Here is a 17,369-nt window from a genome sequence, read left to right as displayed (position 1 = left end):
ATGGTATGGACATAAACATTATAACTATGTAAACCTGATATGTAGACATTAATATAAAGGAAAGAGGCTGGGCGTGGTGGCTCACGCCTGTAATCCCAGCACTTTGGGATGCCGAGGCAAGCAGATCACCTGAGGTCAGGAGTTCCAGACCAGCCTAGCCAACATGGTGAAACCTCGTCTCTACTAAAAGTACAAAAATTAGCCGGGCGTGGTGGCAGATGCCTGTAATCCCAGCTACTCGGGAGGCTGAGGCAGGAGAGTCACTTGAACCCAGGAGACAGAGCTTGCAGTGAACTGAGATCACGCCACTACTCTCCAGCCTGGGAGACAAGAACGAGACTCTGTCTCAAAAATATATATGTGTGTAAAGGAAAGAAAACGCGTGTAGTGTAGGGAACGAGCTACTGTGTATGCCGCTTTATAAATATTATCTTATTTAATTCTCATAGCAACTAATCATTTTGTTCTTTTTTTTTTTTTTTTTTTTTGATACAAGTTCTTGCCCTGTCACCCAGGCTGGAGTTCAGTGGCACGATCTCGGCTCACTGCAACCTCCACCTCCCAGGCTCAAGTGATTCTCCTGCCTCAGCCTTTGAGTATCTGGGGCTACCAGGCATGTGCCATAGCGTCTGGCTAATTTTTGTATTTTTTTTTTGTAGAGATTGGATTTCACCATGTTGCCCAGTCTGGTCTCGAACTCCTGAGCTCTGGTTATCCACCCACTTCGACCTCCCAAAGTGCTGGGATTACAGACGTGACCCACTGTGCCCGGCCACCATTTTGTTCATTTCTATACACACAAAAAAGCTGCTGGGGATGACTGCAGTGTCTCACACCTATAATCCCAGCACTTCGAGAGGCCGAGGCAGGCCGATCACTTGATATCTGGAGTTCAAGACCAGCCTGGCCAATATGGTGAAACCCTGTCCCTACTAAAAATACAAAATTTAGCCTGGCATGGTGGTGTGCGCCTGTACACTCCTACTGCACTCCAGCCAGGGCGACAAAGGGAGATGCCATCTTAAAAAAAAAAAAAAAAAAAAAAAAAAAAACACCCTGCTGGGTTTATCATTTGCATTGTGAAAAATGGGACTTTAAAATGGGTGGCTCTCTGGCCAGGCATGGTAGCTCATGCCTGTAATCCCAGCACTTTGGGAGGCCGAGGTGGGTGGATCGCTTGACATCAGGAGTTCGAGACCAGTCTGGCCAACATGGCGAAACACCGCCTCTACTAAAAATGCAAAAAGTTAGCTGGGTGTGGTGGCGGGCACCTGTAATCCCAGCTACTCAGAAGCCTGAGGCAGGAGAATCACTTGAATCCGGGACGCAGAGGTTTCAATGAGCCGAAATCTCACCACTGCATTCCAGTCTGGGCGACAGAGCGAGACTCCGTCTCAACAAAATAAATACATAAAATAAAATTAAATTAAATTAAATTAAATGAGTGGCTCTGCCATTTACAAGAAGTGTGACTTTGGACAAGTCACTTTCTAAATCGCTTCCTTCATAAAATGAGGAGGAAGCTAATTAAATATTAAATCTGAGTGTCTTTGAACTATCAAATGTGTCATAATTTTAGTTTTTATGTCTCTGGTGTTCCTGAGAATCACAGTTTAAAATGCCTACCATGAAGTGAGTGTCCATTAACATGTTTTGAAAAGTATGGTGCAAGGCCCGGCGCAGTGGCTCATGCCTGTAATCCCAGTACTTTGGCAGGCTGAGGTGGGTGAATCACCTGAGGTCAGGAGTTCCAGACCAGCCTGACCAACATGGTGAAATCCCGTCTCTACAAAAAAATACAAAAAATTAGCCGGGCATGGTGGCAGGTGCCTGTAATCCCAGCTACTCAGGAGGCTGAGGCACGAGAATCACTTGAACCCAGGAGGTGGAGGTTGCAGTGAGCTGAGATCGGGCCATTGCACTCCAGCCTGGGAGACAAAAGTGAAACTCCATCTCAAAAAGAAAGAAAGAAAGGAAGGAAGGAAGGAAGGAAAGAAGGAAAGGAGGGAAGGAAGGAAAGTATGGTGCAAAAAGGCCACCAGAGAAAAAGATAACTGACTTTCCTATCTTAAAGCAATACACGATTCAAAATATTCTATTAATGTCATTCATATTTTCATAAACTTTGGTGACTGGAATAAAAGTGCTTCCTTTCTACCATACCCAGAGAATTGGCAGAGATGGAGGTGGGGGTGGAATAACATACCCAGAAAGAATTGGAAATTATGCACAGACAGTTTAAGTGAAAAATGTGGAAATTCTGGCTTGAACCAGCATTGTTTTCAACTAGCATTCAAATAACTTTGTCATCTAGGAGGCACTATTTCCCCCAACCACAAGCTGTCCTTCTGAAGCGGGGGAAGGAGGAGTGTGTTAAGCCACGTGATTGGGGTTAACCCCTCCTGAACCTGATGCTCTTCAAGGCCCACATGCCTCCCTCTTTGCCATAAACTGCCATGACTATGGTCTTCTGGCTTAGATTCTCATGAGATGCTGCTTCAGTTTTTGCCTTACTCTTTGTTTGTTTGTTTGTTTGTTTGTTTGTTTGTTTGTTTTTGAGACACGGTCTCGCTCTGTCACCCAGGCTGGAGTGCAGGGGCACCATCTCGGCTCACTGCAACCTCAGCCTCCCAGGTTCAAATGACTCTCCTGCCTCAGCATCCTGAGTTACTGGGATTACAGGCATGCGCCACCACTCTTGGCTAATTTTTGTATTTTTAGTAGAGACAGGGTCTCACCACGTTGGCCAGGCTGGTCTCAAACTCCTAGCCTCAAGCAATCTGCCTGTCTCGACCTCCCAAAGTGCTGGGATTATTGGCATCAGCCACCACGCCCGGCCTGCCTTACTCTTGATAGATGTTTTCTCTTCTTGCAAGATCACTCTTCCAGTAAGGCTGTTTCCACTTGTAAGAAATGAGGGGAGAGTTCAAGCACTGTAGTAGCTGCAGTCTGTTGAGACTATATTTGTTCCTGTCTTCTGGCTTCTTCCATCAGGAGACAAGCTTGGGGGAGGGGGAGGGGTGTCTGCAACTAGACAACATTTTATCGGCACCTCAAGGGAATAGACCCTACCTTGTCTTCTTCTGAAACAGGCCTTCTCCCTGACAACAGCTGAGGAAAGTAGGGGAAGGGGCAGGGCAGGAACACAAAGGGTACTGACATTCTGTGAAGCGCCAGCATTTTGGTCTTTAAAAAGACTTCGAGAATATGAATGAGTCCTGCGTTTATTTCTCCCCAAACAAGCATCTTTGTTGGATAGTTACACACAATTATTATTCTTTGCCTAAAAAACTTGATCTCGTTTCTAACTGCAAATCCCTCTGCCAGCATTTGGGTTGCAAAATGCTTTGTTTTCTTGGCCTCCTGTCTTTAGTCTCTAAATCACCTGGTGAAACATCCCCAGCCCTCTGTTCACAAATGAGGACATTTAGGGTAAAGGTGAAGGGAGAAGAGAAAGAAAAGGCTTTCAGGTAACTTTTGAGTTGGGACAGGATCAGGAAGCATGGAATTATCTATTGCAGTCTGAGCTACGTGGTATGTATATTATTATCATTATTAATAGTAACAGCATTTGAGGGGATAATTCTACTGACTTCATAGCATTTTTTTTGTGTGTGAGGCAGGGTCCCCCAGGCTGGAGTGATGCAGTGGTGCAATCATGGCTCATTGCAGCCTCGACCTCCTGGGCTCAAGATATCCTCCTGCCTCATTTCTTGATTTTTTTGTAGAGATGAGGTCTCACTATGTTGCCCAGGCTGGTCTTGAACTCCTAGGCTCAAGCCATCTGCCAGTCTTGGCCTCCCAAAATGCTGGGATTACAGGCGTGAGCCACTGCGCCCGGCCTCATAGCATTATTGTCAGGAATAAGTGAGGCTGCAATGTAAATAAAGTGTATGACTCGGTGCCTGACACACGGCAAATTCCTTCAAACTATTAGCTATTATTACTACTAACAATCTTTTTTTTATTGAGCCTGTACTGTACACTGGGCACTGTATCTGATCTTTTATATCACCTGATTTGAATAACAATGGAGCAGTTATAAGAAATTGTCATTATACTCATTTTACAGATGAGAAAACTGAGGCTCAAGGTCACAAAGTCCTTAAGTGGCAGAACTGGGACCCAGGCCCAGATGTGTTCAGTTCCAAAGCCCCTCACCACACTGCAGTGGATAAAGGACACTTTCAGGGAGTTCGCAAGTTAGCCAGTCAGTTACTCTCTTCACCAGTCTGTTACTAAACTATGAATGCTTATATAATGACAGCATTTCTCCCTGAACCAATTTTCTTCAAATGTCATTTCCTCCTTCTATAAACAGACTGAACACATCCTTGACTCATATTTGAACAAAGTCATTTCACATTTCAGATTTTCTTTTCCCTGCAGTCAGCCCTATGGCAATTGCACAGGCCCAGGGCCAAATTCCAGCTCAGAGTGGAGGATGTGTGAATACCATAGGCTAAGAAAATAGCATGAGACCAACTAACAGAGGTCCCCCAAGTGCTGCCTTACCCTGCTATTTCCCAGCAGGCTGTGGATTAAGATATAAATGAGACATATGGAGATGGTAAAAAGCATATGTCAGGCATGCTGTTGTCCATGTTCCTGTCAAGCACACACACTGGGTCATTTTTAATCATGAAAACACCACCAAGCAGGCTACCCAAATATTTCTACAGAACCAAAATTGAAGTCAGTACTTTATTTCTCACACCTCCCTTCTTACATCAGCCTTTTCTGCAGTATCCCGGAATTGGGTGCACATACCTCTCCCCCGCCCCCAGCAAAAGGAGAGAGAAAGAAAAGAACTGGTTAGTACCAAAAAACGAAACAGTTCCTCCTGAGTATGTTTCAGTTGAATTAATTATCCCCAGGCATAATAATAAATGTCATCATGATCAACAACAAAACTTATTGAACACAAACCTTCTACACAGTATTGAAGAAGGGCATTGTGGTAAAATGCCATCAGCATCCCTGTTGCACCTCCCTGTTGGTGATGTGTCCCTCACCTCCCTGTATTCTGGTGCGATTCCCTGCCTTGTCCTAAGCTCTGAGGACAACACGTAAAAAAAACTCGCCATTCAAGAAATAGCCATTTCTTCCATGAAGCCACTCAGGTACACTAGAGCTTGGCCATTTCCCCCATTCCCATCCTAACTCCCAGATTCAGATGGAAATTTGATGTGGCTGCTCGTTTGGCCTTTGGCATAGGCTCCCAGGCACGATTTTTAGTGGCCCTCTCTTCCTCTGACTCCTCCTACTGATGGAAAGCTTGCGAGCTCTGGAATCAGATTATCCTGAATTTGAATCATGCCTCGGTGAGGTGGGGGAAGAGCAAAGATCAAAGCAGAGGCCCTTGTAGGCTCAGGAGACGTCCTGGTTTCACTGGTGCAAAAACGAGTTCCTGGGAGAAAGTAGTGAGGAATGAGTCTGGAACAGCAGGTAAAGGCCAATTCACAGGAACTTTTACAAAAAGAACAAGTTTTCAAATAGTACATCTTTCAAAACTTTGCAACATCTCCATTTAATTCCTTCCTATCCCCTTTTCAGTTTCATTGGGAGGATATAGGCCAAATTCCAGCTGGATTACATAATGGTTCCCAGCATTGGATCAGCAATTCTCACTTTCTTTTTCCTCCCAAAAGATTGTTTAGGCAGCCTTTCACGTGTGCGTAGAGGAAAGAACATTCATTAGATAGGGTGTCAGGAGACTTCGGTTCCAGCCACAGGAAGTTGAGTCAACACCTTTCTCTGAGCCTCGGAGGAAAGTAAAAGGACTAAAGTAGGTGGCCTTGACAGTTGTTCCTAGTTCTGACATCCTTGATATGTTCTCAACAGTAACATCTGGAAACTAAAGAAAAGCAAAATCCAAGTGTATGTGTCTTTCATGAGAGCAGAGGAAAATGGTCTATTTACCCATTGGCCTCAGGGATAACCTGCACTTTTTTTCTTCTCCTCGTCTACCTCAAGTCTCTTTCTGAATACTCTCCTTGTGTGCCTTGAAGTGTTTGCTGTTGGGTTAACCTGAGCCTCAGAACTTTTACTCTGTTTTTGCCGAGTCCTTCACCTGACCTGCATGCAAAGATGATGGGAATCCATTGGCAAAACTTGCTTTGACTCTTGGCTACCCATGCATGCATGCCAATAGACCCATATGCCCTGGAGATTGCGCACACAGGTCCCTTTATATTCTCAGGCCCTTTTTCTCCCAAAGTACACATTCTTTAAATAGGGCTGTGAACTGGCCATGAAAAAAACAATAAGGTTTACAATGAAGGCTTTCAGCTACACAACTGTATCAGCCCATTGACAACTGAGTTTTGCAAAGGGACATTCTCTCAAGAAGAACCACAGCAAGAACAGATTTTTAACCAGTGAAAATGCCTTCAGGTTGAATCTCAAAGTGTTTATAACCTAAGACTTTAGAACACCATGTAGCCCCAGATAGGACTTGATGATTAATGAAGTACAATACATAAGTATGGATGAGATTCCTCCCATCCACAGAGCTTCCAGATGTCTAGATCAACACTCAAAGCAACAAACCATTCCCTCTGCCACAGAGACATTTGAGTTTGCAGCATGAAAAACTGGGGGCTGAGTGCAGTGGATGAGGGGACATGGTCTACTCTGAATCTGACCAATTTTCCCTGGGAAACATCTCTCTCAGTTTACAGGAGAAGAGTTTCTTCTGTGTCTCACTTTCTGTGTGTGATCTGGATGTTTTTACTTCTCCTTCATTCATCTAGCTAGCTCATTTTAAAATGTAGTTGGCTTTGTGCGTGTACTGTCCTTTGTGGGGAAAAGAGAAAATCGTGTATGCAGTGCGTTGTTTCAGACTCTGGTGCAGGGCATTGTGATATGAAATGCCATCAGGCATCTCTGCTGCATCTCCCTATAGGTGACGTACACCACCACCTCCACCTGTCTGTATTGTGATGTGCTTCCCTGCCTTGTCACGCTCGCTGGTAATGTCATGGTGCTACCTTGGCTTTCAATGTACCCCAGGGCAAAGCATCTGCCTGCTCTGAGTTAAAAAATATATATATATATACACACACATATACATATACATATATATACGTATATACACATATATACACATATATACATATATACGTATATATACACATATATACATATATACGTATATATACACATATATACATATATACGTATATATACACATATATACATATATATATATTCCACAATGTACACAATACTAGATCTGTATTAGAATCTCTAATATTTTCCATTATCAAAGTGTAATGGTATTAAATACTCAGCAGTAATTGTCATCACACAAGACATTGTTCAGTATACTTAGGAATGGATGTCATATAAATAATAACACTTATACAATCAGAAACTCTGGGAATGGGGCCCAGAAATCTATGTTAACTCCTATTTTCTTCTCATTTTTTCCTATCTGGATTTTACCAATTTTTAGCTCTATTAGAAATTCCAAAATGTCTTGAAAGGGCATCCCTTGATACTTTCTGCTTTTTGGCATCCTCTGAAGCTTCCCTTATATTGCAGGCCTGTATTTGGAATGAGGAGGCACAGCCCATGTTTGCTGTACTTTATTTGAAGTCAAGAAAAAAAAATGAGGACATTTTCTTGCCCTTTAATAATTTTAAGTCTAGATCTTTCAACACTGGGGTGGCCATCCAAAGCATTTTCATTTCTTCCTCCTTCAGTACCCAGGGGGCTTCTAGTACTCTCTTTTATTCATTCAATAAATATTCTTTACAGGATACACAGCATGATAAATGTGGCACATCTTCCTTTATACATGTATTTTGAAATCAGTCCCATGTACTCAGCATTTATTGACTCTTCTGAGCCTTTCTAGAAGGAAGCCTGTTTAAAAGGAGTCATATCTATCTCCCTTGCAAGATATACATTAAACACCCATTTTTTTAATCTGTATAACTTTAAGGGGTACAAGTGCAGTTTTGTAGTGGTGAAGTATCTGGGCTTTTATTGTAACCATAAACTAAACACCCATTTTCAATGCTTTCTTCTTCAATAGTTTGAGTCGATTTCATTAGAGGCTTAACAGACAGCTGTACCAACACTCATGTTAGGAGATGTAGTTGTGGGAGACCTTACCAGTTAGAAAGTGTAACTTTCAAAAGGCTCTGTAGCCAGAGTGTGAGGATTGGCTCAAGGAAGAAGTGGAAGACAAGGGTGAGGAATTAACAGTGTCCGAGGGCTTGTCAACTGGAAATTGGGAGGAACCAGGCACAGTGACTCACACCTGTAATCCCAGCAACTTGGGAGGGCAAGGCGGGTGGATCATTTGAGGTAAGGAGTTTGACCAGCCTGGGCAACATGGTGAAACCCCGTCTCTATGAAAAATACCAAAAAAAAAAAAAAAAAAAAATTGGGTGTGGTGGGGCACGCCTGTAGTCCTAGCTACTCAGGAGGCTGAGGCAAGACAATCGCTTGAAGTCGGGAGATGCAGGTTGCAGTGAGCCACGATTGCACCACTGCACTCCAGCCTGGGTGACACAGCGAGACTCCATCTCAGAAAATAAAGGAAAAAGAAATTGGGAGGCCCAGTGGAAGGCGGACGAGCTCTGGAGTCAGATAAATGTGGGCTTGAATCTCAACTCTGCGACTTCCCATCTGGGCAGGTTAGTTAACCTCCCTGGGCCTGCTTCCTCCTCTGTAAAATGAGGATGGGAATAGAAGCTAGCTCATAAAGTTGTGGTGAAGATTACACGAAATAATCCATGTCGACCCTTTTGCACTGGGCCTCCCACTGAGTAGGCAACCGGCAAATGATGGCTTTTACTATCAACCAGGCAGTTTCCTCGGCTTATGTACTACTCCAAGCAAATTGCCCCCACTGCCACACCCTTCCTCTCTGAGGTTTGTCTACATTCCCACTTTGGAGGGAAATGGCAGTGGGAGCCTCTTTTTCCTCTCCTCAGAAGTTCACTGCCCCCTCCCTGGTGAGCTCAGGCTATGAAAATCAGCCCCTCCACCTCAGGGGAGACCTAAAAGGAAATGGTACAGAGCAGCCTGTTGAAATTAGACAGCGGGGTCACCCTGGTCCTCTGTGCCACAGGAAGGAGGGGTACTGAAGTGTCAGTTGTTGGGGTGGGGGGCAGTGCTGCAGTGGGAATTCCAGAGCCGAGAAGGCTGCCATCAACCAAGTGAGACATGACCAGACCCTGAGGTAAGTCTGTAACTTAGGAAGGAAGAAAGCGCAGATGTGGGAAAAGGAAGGAAAATGTGAGTAGATTTGGCAAGAGATGAGTCCAGAAGGAAACATCACTCTTCCCGGGCATCACAGTCAAGCTACAACAGATGCAGGACAAGAGTGAGCGACGAGAGGAGAAAGAACACAAAACCAGAGCCTTGTCTCAACTGTGTATATGACAAGGAATCTAACAGGTTGTTAAGAATGGAGAGAAAAAGCCATCGCATGGCTGGTAAGCTTAAAACTCATAGTACAGGACTGTGGTGGTGACAGTTTGCATGCAAATTCGCTAGATTGGTAAGCTCACTAAATGTTTATTATATGTAAGTTCAATTTTTAAAAAAACTTCATCTTTTAATAGAAACAAATGTGGCAATTTCTAGACCTATTATGACTGTGGTTTCTGAATGTTTTTCCCAAGGGTGTAAGGTTTAAGGGGAAAAAATAGCCTAGAAGGAAGAAAAAGCGAGCAGGATTCCAGTTCTTCTCTGCTCGCTGGGGAACACATGCTTTCCAAATACGGGGAGGAGAGGAGAGGAGAGGAGAGGAGCCGCCTGGGTTCTTTCCCAGCTCTGAGTCTGTTTTGGCTCCAGAATACACTCCACTTTCCCCAAGCTGATAGCTTTCAGTTCCAATATTTTTTTCTCAGAAATGTACAGTCTCGTGGGAGCTCCTTGGTGAGCTTCTGTAGCCCCAAGGAAACATCTAAAGGGACCTGATGTAAGTCATTAGTTTAGAGTCAATGAGATTGGGGACCCTAGAGGGCAGGGCTTCCTTCCATATGTATTTGTCCCCACACTGCTAGTCACAGAGTAGGTGGTTAATAAAAGATTAATTGAATAATTTACCTACTAAATGAATACTAAATCTCACAGTAATCTACCAATGATGTTAGAGAGAAAGAAGTTATATCTACAGATTAAAAGGCATATCAAATAATGCAATGTATGGACCTTGTTTGAATTTTTGTTCAAAGATTTTTTAAATGAGGCAATTTGGAAATTTGAACACTGCCCTGCACCATGTTTTTTCTTTTTTTCTTTGCTTTCTTTTTTTTGTTTGTTTTTGAGACAGAGTTTTGCTCTTGTTGCCCAGGCTGGAGTGCAATAGCACGATCTCAGCTCACCACAACCTCTGCCTCCCAGGTTCAAGTGATCCTCCTGCCTCCGCCTCCTAGTACCTAGGATTACAGGCGCGTGCCACCACGCCCAGCTAATTTTTGTATTTTTTAGTAGAGATGGAGTTTCACCATGTTGGCCAGGCTGGTCTGGGAATCCTGACCTCAGGTGATCTGCTCGCATTGGCCTTCCAAAGTGCTGGGATTACAGGTGTGAGCCACCGCACCCAGCCGTTTTTTTTGTTTGTTTGTTTTTGTTGTTTGTTTGTTTTTGTTTTTACTTTTAATGTCATCATTTAAAAATAGATTTTACATTAAGATCCAGATTTCGAGTTTATTTTGAAAAATGGGAATATCTGGCCACAGATGGGCCCATCTCCCCACTCAGCGACCATGGGCTGGAATTAAGACGTGGTTACTCGCTTTTGGAGGTGGTTCCCACAGTCCCCATCTCAGGCCCAGAATAAGTGCTAATTCTTCCACAAAGACTTCTCTGATCACTCCAAACAGGACTGATTTCTCATCCCTTAGCCCTTGGAAGCCGTTTCAGTTACTCACCTAAATCCTACTCATGCCACTTGTATGTGGTTATTCCTGGATGTCTTATCTCCCCTCTTCCTCCTACACCCTGGCTGGACTGAGGCCTTTAGAGGCTCTAAACACTGAAAAGACTAGTAGGGTGCCTCCCCATGTGTAATTCCCAATCAAATTTTATTTTTCAAAGTGACAGTGTTTACAAATAAGTTGAAGACAAACTTCTAGATTGAAAAAAACTCGGCTGGGCGCAGTGGTTCACATCTGTAATCCCAGCACTCTGGGATGCCAAGGAGGGTGAATCATTTGACCTCAGGAGTTGGAGACTAGACTGGGCAACATGGCAAAACCCCGTCTCTACTAAAAATACAAAAATTAGCCGGGCGTGGGGGTGCAGGTCTGTAATTCCTGCTACTTGGGAGGCTGAGGCAGGAGAATCGCTTGAACCCAGGAGGCGGAGGTTGCAGTGAGCCAGGACTGTACCACTGCACTCCAGCCTGGGTGACAGAGTGAGACTCCATCTCAAAAAATAAAGAAAAAATTATCTAACTTCTTATTTGGAAAAATCTCAAATCTTTACCCCTACATTCTTCAATATTTATGTCTTTTTTTGTGTGTGTGAGACAAAGTCTCATTCTGTCTCCCAGGCTGGAGTGCAGCAGGCAATCTCAGCTCACTGCAACCTCCGCCTCCTGGGTTCAAGCGATTATCTTGCCTTAGCCTCCCGAATAGCTGGAATTACAGGCATGCGCCACTACACCCAGGTAATTTTTGGGTTTTTGTCTTGTGTTTTTATTTTTTTCTAGAGATGGTGTTTCGCCATGTTGGGCCAGGCTGGTCTGGAACTCCTGAGCTCAAGCAATGTGCCGGCCTCGGCCTCCCAAAGTGCTAGGATTACAGGCATGACTATTTATTTCTTAAGAAGAAGTGCATTTTCCTAGGTGACTACAACATCATTCCCACACCCAAGAAATTTGACCTTGATACAATATCATGTACCATACAGTTCATATTCAAATTTTCTAATTATGCCAGTAACGTATGCCCTTTAAAGCTTCTTTTAAAAATTAGGGTTGTAATCAAGGATCATACATTGCATGTGGTCTCTTTAGCCTCCTGTGATCTGGAACACTTCTCTGATTTTTGTTGTTAGTCTTTCATGACACTAATATTTTGAAGCATCGGGGCCAGTTATTTTGAGGACTATATCACAGTCTCTATCTCTGTCTGAATGTTTCTTCATTATTAGATTTGGGTTCAACATTTTTGCAAGAAACTACAAAGCTGATGTATTTTGCTAAATTTTCTGTTTGTGGAGTTCCAGATAAGGTCATGAAAGCTGAACTTGTGTTTGTGTATGTGTGTGTGTTTTGTGGGCACCCTAATCATATGTGTGTCGTATTAATAATCATGGATGGCTACCATCCTGGATATCATGCAAAGCATTGGTCTCTGTATTTACTTAGAAGCAGAGCTTCGGGAGTTATAATGCCAAACTGTTTATTTTCGCCACTAGTTTTTTTTTTTCTTCGAGACAGAGTCTCGCTCTGTTGCCCAGGCTGGAGTGCAGTGGCAGCTCTCGGCTCACTGCAACCTCCGCCTCCCGGGTTCAAGCAATTCTCCTGCCTCAGCCTCCGGAGTAGCTGGGATTACAGGGGCCCGCCACGACGCCCAGCTAATTTTTGTATTTTTACTAGAGACGGGGTTTCCCCATGCTGGCCAGGCTGATCTTGAACTCCTGATATCAGGTTATCCACCTGCCTGGGCCTCCCAAAGTGCTGGGGCTGGGATTACAGGTGTGAACCACCGTGCCTGGCCCCCCAGTTGTATTAATCTACATCATCGCAAACACTTATTGACCACGTTTTAATTTTTGTTAAAATTGTAGATGCAACATAATGTCTTTTTTTTTCTTTTTCTTTTCTTTTTTTTTTTTTTTTTTTTGAGACAGAGTCTCACTCTGTCACCCAGGCTGGAGTGCAGTGGCGCTATCACGGCTCACTGCAAACTCCACCTCCCCGGTTCAAGCGATTCTCCTGCCTCAGCCTCCCAAGTAGCTGGGATTACAGGCGCCCACCACCATGCCCGGCTAATTTTTGTATTTTTAGTAGAGTCGGAGTTTCACCATGTTGGCCAGGCTAGTCTCGAACTCCTGACCTCAAATGATCCACCCACCTCAGCCTCCCAAAATGCTAGGATTACAGGCATGAGCCACCGTGCCTGCCCCATATTACATATTATATATATTATATATTAATATATGTAACATGTGCTATCATTGCTAACATATGTAATATATGCTATTATTAGCTTCTTCCATTTTACAGCTCCCATGTCATTTGGAGACTCAGTGGTCTCGCCAAAGTGCCCATCTCACAAGTGGTCCAGCCCCATTTTGGGAACTCCTGCACCACACTTAATGGCCCCAACCATAAACTGCGTCCCTACAACTGTGTCACTACACACACACTCACAACAGTGGTGACTCCACCTCATAAGAGCAAGCCCCCATGAAGTGAGGTCTGCCCCTTAAAGGAGCCTCAGGCCAATGACGGTTTTCCTTGTGAATGGGAAAAACATTCTGCAACCTGGTAGAGTCTCTCCCAAAATCCGGAGAGATTGATGCCAATAAGTCCTCTGCCTCTCTTTGAAGACTCACAAACATCTTAAAGATATTTCACCCAACTTTGAGACCTATGTGTCATGATTTATTGTGCAACAGTTTAGGGAAGTCTACTCATGATGGGGCCCCTAGCACCTCAAAGCAAGCCTGCGACTCCCAACCTCTCCCTAGGCCTCTTCCCCCAACTTGGGTCTTTCTTTGTGTAATGTTTCAAGGACTAGTAAACTCATGATACAAGCGCACCCAGGAGGCACGCCGTAAATGTTCTTTAAATGAATGAATGAATGAGGAAGGAATGTTACTGTGTTGCTAGGTAAAGGTGAAGAAAGGAATGTTGGGGGGCCAAGCTGGGTGCTGATTGGCTAGTCCTCACAATGCAGTAGGGGCAGAGCACGGAACGTAGGAGAGGGTTTCTTTAGAACAGGTAGTCGCTGCCCAGCCGGTCAGGACGTGGGACGCAAGGGGCAATCCTGCCCGGTTCGCAGGTCCGAGGCGGGCGCGGTGGCCCTTCGGGCCCCGCCCCGCCCCGCCCCGCCCCGCCCCGCCCCGCCCCGCCCCGCCCCGCCCCGCCCCGCCTACCGGCAGCCCGGCCACGACCCAAGCGGAGGCCGCGCCGACGCCTGCGCAATGTATCCGGAGAGCCACCACCGCCTCCGGTCCCGACTCCGATGATGGCGGACGGCGCCGCAGCTGGCGCTGGCGGCAGCCCATCCTTGAGAGAGCTGCGGGCACGGATGGGTGAGCGGGCGGGTGGCTCCCGGGTGTGGTTCGGGCCCGCGTGGGAGGCAGGGTTCCCGCAGTCCCCGGGCCATCGGAGCGGCGCAGCGGGCGCCACAAAACTTTTCCCTGGAGTCGCCTCGTGCTATCTGGTCCTCCCCTCACCCCCGCCGGAGTGCCCTGGGATGGGACAGGGGCGGGGGCGGGGGGTTGAAATTGTCAGCCGACGCCGCGAGCCGCCTGAGTCCCGCCGCCAACGGTCGAACTGCCGCTGCCAACGGTCTGAGCCCCGCGGACGCGGCGCGAGGCAACTCACGGGCTCTGCTTCGACGGGCGGGGCGGGGGCGGCTGGAAGCCGGACCCCGCGGACCGCCCGGAGCCCCATCTGCCCCTGGGGGGGCGGTGGCCGCCCGCGCAACCGCCCCAACGAACGCACAGCTGCCTGGGATGTGCGGGCGCCCGCAGGGACTCCGCGCGCCGGCGCGGCCTCCGCCGCCAGGCAGCCTTTCCAGGCACGGAAAGTTTGAGTTATCCCCCAGCCCGGGTCGTGGGCGAGTTTAGGCGCTTTTACTGTTGCAGTCCTTGCCTCTCCCAAAGGCTTACCTCCTGCATCCTCCGGGTCAAGGTCCAGGGAGGAAGCTGGGTGAGGGTGGGGATGCTTAAAAGTTGCTTTAAAAGTTGGGATGAAACTTGGCTCTTTGCATCTCCTGATTTGCCTGCTGTAGCACATGACTTCAACAAGATGTCATCTTCTGTGGGACATCTTGCAGTCTCTAGGCTGAACTGAACGGGAATCAGCACTTCAGAGTGCTTTTTCCTCAACTAGTCCCATCGCCAAAACGTTTTTCCCTCTTCGAAAACCGTTAATCTTATACAATTTGACAGCGCATTGCTTGGTCCAGGAGACTGCTCCACTACCTGAGATAGGATTTCTTCCTTGCAGGAGGTTGCTTTTAGCCTGTTAGACTAGTTCCCTCTGCTATGAGCGCGAATAAAACGATTTTATTAACTTTAATTGAATTTCTTAGGGTTTTTTTTGCATTTGCAATTAAAAAGTTAGATTGTTTACGATTGGGAAGCTATATGTTACTTGAGAAGACTTTGAATCAGCTCTCCAAAGACTGTGTCAGAAGCGTATACTACATACACTTTCACCATTCATTAGGGAGAAAAGAATCTTCCTTCCGTGTCTAAACTTATGGTTCACCTAGAAAGACAGTCTCCAATAAATTGTGTTGCTTATTGGTACCTGTGGCTCTCAGGCACTGGTTTATTTCAGTGATTTAGATTAACCAGCATTACTCCAATATGGTGAAGAAGCTGTGAACCGCATAAACCCCTAAAAGCATTTGTATATCAGATGTTGGAAAGTGTTTTAAAATTATATATGGGACAGATACTGGAATTCACAGCATTTCAAACCAAAAACTTAAGAGCCATGTAAAAGTCTTAACCTAGGACCCTGGTTTAAAACCTTGCTGCCCACTTCATGTTAGGAATTGTAAATATCGCATGTTAGACTTTTTTCACAGAGCACCAACTTGACCAGAACTGCCCTTTAGATCTCAGCGTTTTCCTAAAGGGGTCAAGGAGACAGATGTTTTTGCTAAAATGTTGTTTTCATCTTCTGCTGGCAGCCTGGCAGCAAGAGTTAAAACTGTCTTGAATACATAACATATAAATGCACATAGCACAGTCAAAATACATTTATTTTATACATTTATGTATGCATGCAATAGATACATGTATATATATGTGTTACATATAAAGTGTAAATATATATTTGTTGAGTGATGTTTTCTGTGCATAGCACTGTGCTGAGGTTGTAGCATACCAAATATTTAACAAAACACGTGTTTATATTTTTATGCAGAATTGTTTTAAAATAAAAATTTATTTGAATATTTCAACCAGATGAGCATAAGAAACTTGCCACTGACATATCACCTTTTCCTTCTTGTTTTTCTAAATTCACCAGTGTTTCTCAGTTTAGAATAACTTTTTCAAAGAATAATTTCTGCCAATGCAGAAAAAGCTACGGAGATTGACAGCCAGATTATCATAGAATTTTAGAGTTGGAGAAACCTTAAAATGATCTTGTCAGGCATCCAGAGTCCCAGCTGTAAAATCCTGGGGCACTTCTGCCACTTGAATGGGCACTCTCATGAGGAGCTTAATATTTTTCCAAGTAGCCATTCCATTGTAGACAGCTCTAAATGGTAGAAAATTGTCTCCAGTTTTGTTTTCAAGACATGCTATCTTTGGTTTGAACTTGGAGGTCTTCTGAAAGTCTCAGCCCTATGACTTTGGCTTTTGCTATTTGAGGCAAAATTCTGTGAATCTGCCTGATCTTTATGGTTCTCTGATGGCAGATTTCTTTTCCTGTTATTTTTTCTTAATATTTCAAAATAAAGTTGCTTTGAAATTTACAGTTAAATCAAGTTCTGGCTTCACCACTTACTACCTGTGTGAATTGGGAAAGTTATGTTTAGCTTCAGTTTTTTCAACTATAAAAAAAATTGGGGAAAATAATTACGTCCACTTTATAGGATTGTTGTAAGAATTACATGATGTAATACAAATGAACTTTGTAAATGGTGAAATGATATATAATATGTGTTATGGAAGTTTTTAGAAAAGTTCCATAAATACAGATTAAGATTCATAATTCAGTTTTAGTAATACACTACACATTTTCTTATTTAATCTCCAGGCAAAATGTAACTTTTACTTTAATTTTGGATTTAGAATTAGTATAAGGACTACAGAAATACCTTGCTGTTACTTTTAACTGAATATTAAGTAAATTCCCTCATTCATTTAAATGCATGTTAAGTAAATTCTTTCATTCAATGAAGTTGAATAAAATGTTGACTTTATTATATCCAGACATAAAGGTGTTATCCCATTTTCTGGACATTTTAAATAATTTTTAAACCCTGTCCTTTCTGTTAATGTATTTCTTACCGGTAGGAATTTGGATACAAAGGTCTAAAAATCAGATTTGATACTATTACCACATTAACCTTTATATGATTTGGTTCATTATTCTCACCACAGCTACTTCTAAGGTTATTTCTGTTTAATAAGATTTTTAATTAGCCTGGTAAAAGTATACTTTTTTTGAGACAGGGTTGCCCAGGCTGGAGTGCAGT

The 17,369-nt window shown here is 44.3% G+C and overlaps 1 protein-coding gene across 4 annotated transcripts in view; it reads left to right on the top strand.

Moving 5' to 3' along the window:
- The first annotated feature begins 13,878 nt into the window (after positions 1 to 13,878).
- MAP7D3 (MAP7 domain containing 3) overlaps positions 13,879 to 17,369 on the top strand; it is a 34,790-nt gene continuing 31,299 nt past the window's right edge. For 2 of the 4 annotated variants that reach the window (XM_019019182.3, XM_019019181.4), the window contains exon 1: positions 13,883 to 14,235. In XM_019019182.3, coding sequence (XP_018874727.1) covers positions 14,166 to 14,235 — 70 coding nt within the window. In that variant the 5' untranslated portion in view covers positions 13,883 to 14,165. Of the gene's footprint in view, positions 14,236 to 17,369 lie in introns of all 4 variants that reach the window. The other 2 variants (XM_004064923.4, XM_055376469.2) reach the window with 2 other exon arrangements.

Source organism: Gorilla gorilla, chromosome X (assembly GCF_029281585.2).
Source record: "Gorilla gorilla gorilla isolate KB3781 chromosome X, NHGRI_mGorGor1-v2.1_pri, whole genome shotgun sequence".
Lineage (NCBI taxonomy): Eukaryota > Metazoa > Chordata > Mammalia > Primates > Hominidae > Gorilla > Gorilla gorilla.
Note: the sequence above shows the minus strand (reverse complement) of the source record. Positions and strands in the feature narration are given on the sequence as shown.